The 3770-nt window shown below is 63.6% G+C and overlaps 1 protein-coding gene across 1 annotated transcript in view; it reads left to right on the top strand.

Moving 5' to 3' along the window:
- Positions 1 to 2717: 2717 nt before the first annotated feature.
- The window catches only part of GFI1B (growth factor independent 1B transcription repressor), a 4853-nt gene continuing 3800 nt past the window's right edge, over positions 2718 to 3770 (top strand). Inside the window, exons 1-2 of the mRNA XM_014529875.1 lie at positions 2718 to 3352; positions 3523 to 3542. Coding sequence (XP_014385361.1) covers positions 3253 to 3352; positions 3523 to 3542 — 120 coding nt within the window. The 5' untranslated portion in view covers positions 2718 to 3252. The remainder of the gene's footprint in view (positions 3353 to 3522; positions 3543 to 3770) is intronic.

Below are 3770 nucleotides of genomic sequence, written 5' to 3'. Positions count from 1 at the left end.
GTCATGGAAAGGGTTGTGTTTGTTTGTTTGTGTTTCCCCTTAAGCCGCGTCTTTAAACATAAAGGAAGTCCGAAGGCAGCGACTCTGAGAAAAGCGGCGTCTTACCCAACCTCCCAAAAGGGGAACCCGGGGACCGCTTCTCGGTCCAGGTGGGCAGCCCCGCGCTGGCGGGCAACGGACGCGACGCGCGTGGGATCTCAGAGCAAAGGGAAGTGTGGAAACCTTAGTCCAACCGTCCCTACGAGAGGGGACAGCCAAGGCCCAGGTTGGCGGCCAAGCTCAGGGTCACAGAATCAGACGCGGCCCCACGGGGGACGCCTGGGGCTCGGAAATCACAGGCCTGCTGCTCCGCCGCCTGGAAGTCGGGGTGCGGGGCCCCCCTTCAGGGCTTTCGACCGAGGTTCTGATTCAGGGTCAGGGCCTCCACTGGATGGGGTTTGGGGAGATGCTAACAGTGAGGCTCCTTCCGGAGCCGATACCATCAAGGCTCTGTTTTATGAAGAAACCGTGGCTTCTTTCACAATCTCTGCTCTCGGCGCCTCCTCGGACGGGTCCCTGTGAATCAGAACGGTGTGGCTGTTCATTAACTACCGACCAGGTGATTGGTTCCTGTTTTTTTTTTTTAAAGCTCGGCTCACAGGGGCCAGAAGGAAGTTTCTCTGGTGCCGTGGGAGCTCCTGAGCCTGGGAGCACCCTGGCCTGTGTCCTGGGCCGCCCCGGCCCCGAGCCCGGACCCCGGGGGAGACCAAAGCTCCCAGAGGAGGTCGGTTCTCCCCCGGCCTCTCGCCAAGCTCTCTAGGGCCGGACACGGGCCTCCGGGTTCTGGAAAAGATGCAAAGATCCGGGGGATTCATTGTTCCCCCCTCTTGCCCCAGCAAGCAGCCTCCCCATCTCCAGGCGGCTGGCTCCCTGGGGGCTGCATGGACCGCGATGGACTGAGATGCGATGCTGAGCGCTGGGCCGAGGGCGAGTGCCATGGGACAGGCGCTGGGAGACCCTGGCAGGCCTCTGTCCTCGCCCAGCCTCAGTTTACCCTGTGACCCGGGAAGGCAATCGCTGCTTCCCTTGCCCCGTGGGTGTGGGATCTGATGACAATGCACCAGGGAGCTCTCAACCCTGTCCTGTGTCCCCCTTGCCTGTCGGCTCAGTTCCCTCCGTGCAGGATAAATGCTCACCACCCCCATGCCCTGGTCTGGCGGTCTGGCAGTCAGTGGCGTGGGGCCTGGGCTGGACGGCCGGTCCCGCTCTGCCTCACTCTGCCCTGGGATCTGAGCCGCCTCTCAGCCTTGGTTTCTCCTCTCTAAAATGGGGGCACAGCGACTTGGCTCACAGGGCGGGTGAGCGGAGCTGAGACTAGGCAGGTCGCCTGCCTTTGGTTCTAGCTGACTCACTAATAAAATAACTACGTAAAAAAAAAAAACATTCTTTGATAGAGAGATAGAGGCTCCCCCAGAACAAGGGGCACATGGAGGGGTCTCCGCTCCAACCGCCCAGGGCCCGGCCTCGCCAGCGCGTTGCTGATGCTGAGAAGAAGGGGAAGAAGGGGCTGCGGAGCCGGTGGGCGGAGGGCGGAGGCAGGAGGAAGACTGTCCCTGGGAGATAAGGCTGCGCGGGCTGCTGGCGAGCTGGGAGGACAGCAGGCCAGGCGAGCCCTGTGAGGCCCAAATCTGAGAGCTGGCCGGGCCGGCGTGGCCCAGTGGTTGAGCGTTGACCTAGGAACCAGGAAGTCACAGTTCGATTCCCGGTCGGGGCACATGCCCCAGGTTCCAGCCGCAGTGTGGAGCATGCAGGAGGCAGCCAATCCCTGATTCTCTTGCATCATTGAGGTTTCTATCTCTCTCTCCCTTCCTCTCTGAGATCAATACAAATAATGTATTTAAGAAAAGTCTGAGAGCTGGACAGACCCCAGAGCCTTCGAGTCCCACCCCCTCATTTCAGAGCCCAGAGGGGTGGCCTGCAGCAGGGCCCCTGCGCCCGTCAGGGCGTATCCCCACCCTCAGAGCGTGACTCCGTGGGCCAGGCTGGGGGCGGGATGGGATGACATGAGACTGGACAGGCCTTAGCGGTGCCTGCCCTCCTGGCGCCTTTCCCTGGGCTGAGAGGCCCAGCGCTCAGCGCTCCCTGCAGCCCAGGCGCCTCGCCGGCACGCCACACGCCTGTTTGTCATAAATGAAGGTCCGCTCTTGCCAGCGATCCCAGGATGCTGGGCTGGGCACTGAGGCAGACAGCAAGGAGGGTGGCCACTGCCCAAACTCCTGACACCGCTGGGCGGCTCCGGGCACCGTTGGGGGTCCCTCTCCTGCCTGGCTCGGGGGGCACTCCCTTGGAGGCTCCCGGGTTTGCTCTGAAGGCAGAGCTCCACGCTGGCCTATCTCCCTCCTCCAGGGGCTGCCGGCCACGCCTTATCGCCGGCCCTGGCTGTGGTTCAGAGCAGCCGCCATCCCTTTCCCGCGCTTGGCTCTATCGCCCCTGCAGCCAGAGGGGGGGGGCGGGGGCCTCCTCCTCTGAGACCTGGATGCCCAGCCTGCAGAGAAGGGGACAGGCCCAGGGAGGTTAAGGGTCGGCCCAAACTGCGCAGCAGGGGAGCTGGGGTGCGAAGCCACGAGCATCTGGCTCCACCACGTGGGCTGAGAGCACCTCTTTCTGTGGCCTCTGAAGGCCCATCCAACCAGGATGCAAGCGCGGCTTCCGGGGGTGGCCCGCAGGGCGCCCCACACGGAGACCCTGCCTCCCTTCTCTGCTCCGGGCGCTCGGGGCTCGGGGTGTGCGGCGGCAGCAGGCCGGCCTGGGTGCTCTAGAGGTTGGTGTGCTCATTTCCTGCATTAGGACTGATAGTTGCCATAACCAAGTGCCACAAACCAGGTGGCTTAAAACAGCAGGACGGTATTCTCCCAGGTTCTGACGTCTGCAGAACCAGAACCCAGGCGCCAGCAAGGCTGGTTCCCGCCGTGGGTTCCCAGGGAGTGTGTCTCGAGCCTCTCTGGGGGCCACCAGGACTCCTTGGCTTGTGGCCGCATCACTCCAATCCCTGCCTCCGCCTCCACACGGCGGCCCCAATCCAGTTCAACCTCTAATGTGGTCACATCTGCAAAGACCCTACTTCTAAAAAAGGTCACGTTCACAGGGTCCGGGTGAACAAGAACTTTTGGGGGACACTGTTCAACCCAGGACAGTGGGTTCTGACTTCAGGGGGAGGCTGTCCTCCTCACCGCGCTCACCTCTCCCCTGGCAGGTGCGGGGCGCACGCCGACCATGCCTCGCTCCTTCCTGGTGAAGAGCAAGAAGGCTCACACCTACCACCAGCCCCGCGTCCAGGACGATGAACCATTCTGGCCTCCCGTCCTGAGCCCGGGTGAGTGACAGCACAGGCTGGGCCCCCTGCACCCCGGCCCCTGCCCCACGGGACGGGGCTGCAGCAGCTCCCCCCCCCCCCCCAGGTCTGGCACAGGGGACCTGTCCCTGCTGGCTGAATGAATGAATGAATGAATGTGTTCGCCCATCTCCCTGAGCCCTGGGGGCCAGGAGAGCTCAGCGTGGAGCTGGTCGGTAGCTGCAGATGAGGGTGTGTGGGTCTCAAACGGAGCCCGATCCAGGGCTGAGCTCAGGGCTCCGGGAGACCTAGACGGTCCAAGAGTTCTCCCGGGGTCTCCCCTGGCCTCCAGCCGCTCCCCCTCTGGGCAGAGCCAAGCACCTTTCTCTCCGGGCCCCTCCTGCTGGGGAGCGAGTCCTCCCCCTGGGTCCCTCCCAGGGCTGCGGCAGGGGAGCTGAGG

The sequence above is a fragment of the Myotis brandtii genome, unplaced genomic scaffold, assembly GCF_000412655.1.
Source record: "Myotis brandtii unplaced genomic scaffold, ASM41265v1 scaffold699, whole genome shotgun sequence".
NCBI classification, from domain to species: Eukaryota; Metazoa; Chordata; class Mammalia; order Chiroptera; family Vespertilionidae; genus Myotis; species Myotis brandtii.
The sequence above is the reverse complement of the archived record's forward strand: the minus strand, read 5'-3'. Positions and strand labels throughout refer to the sequence as shown.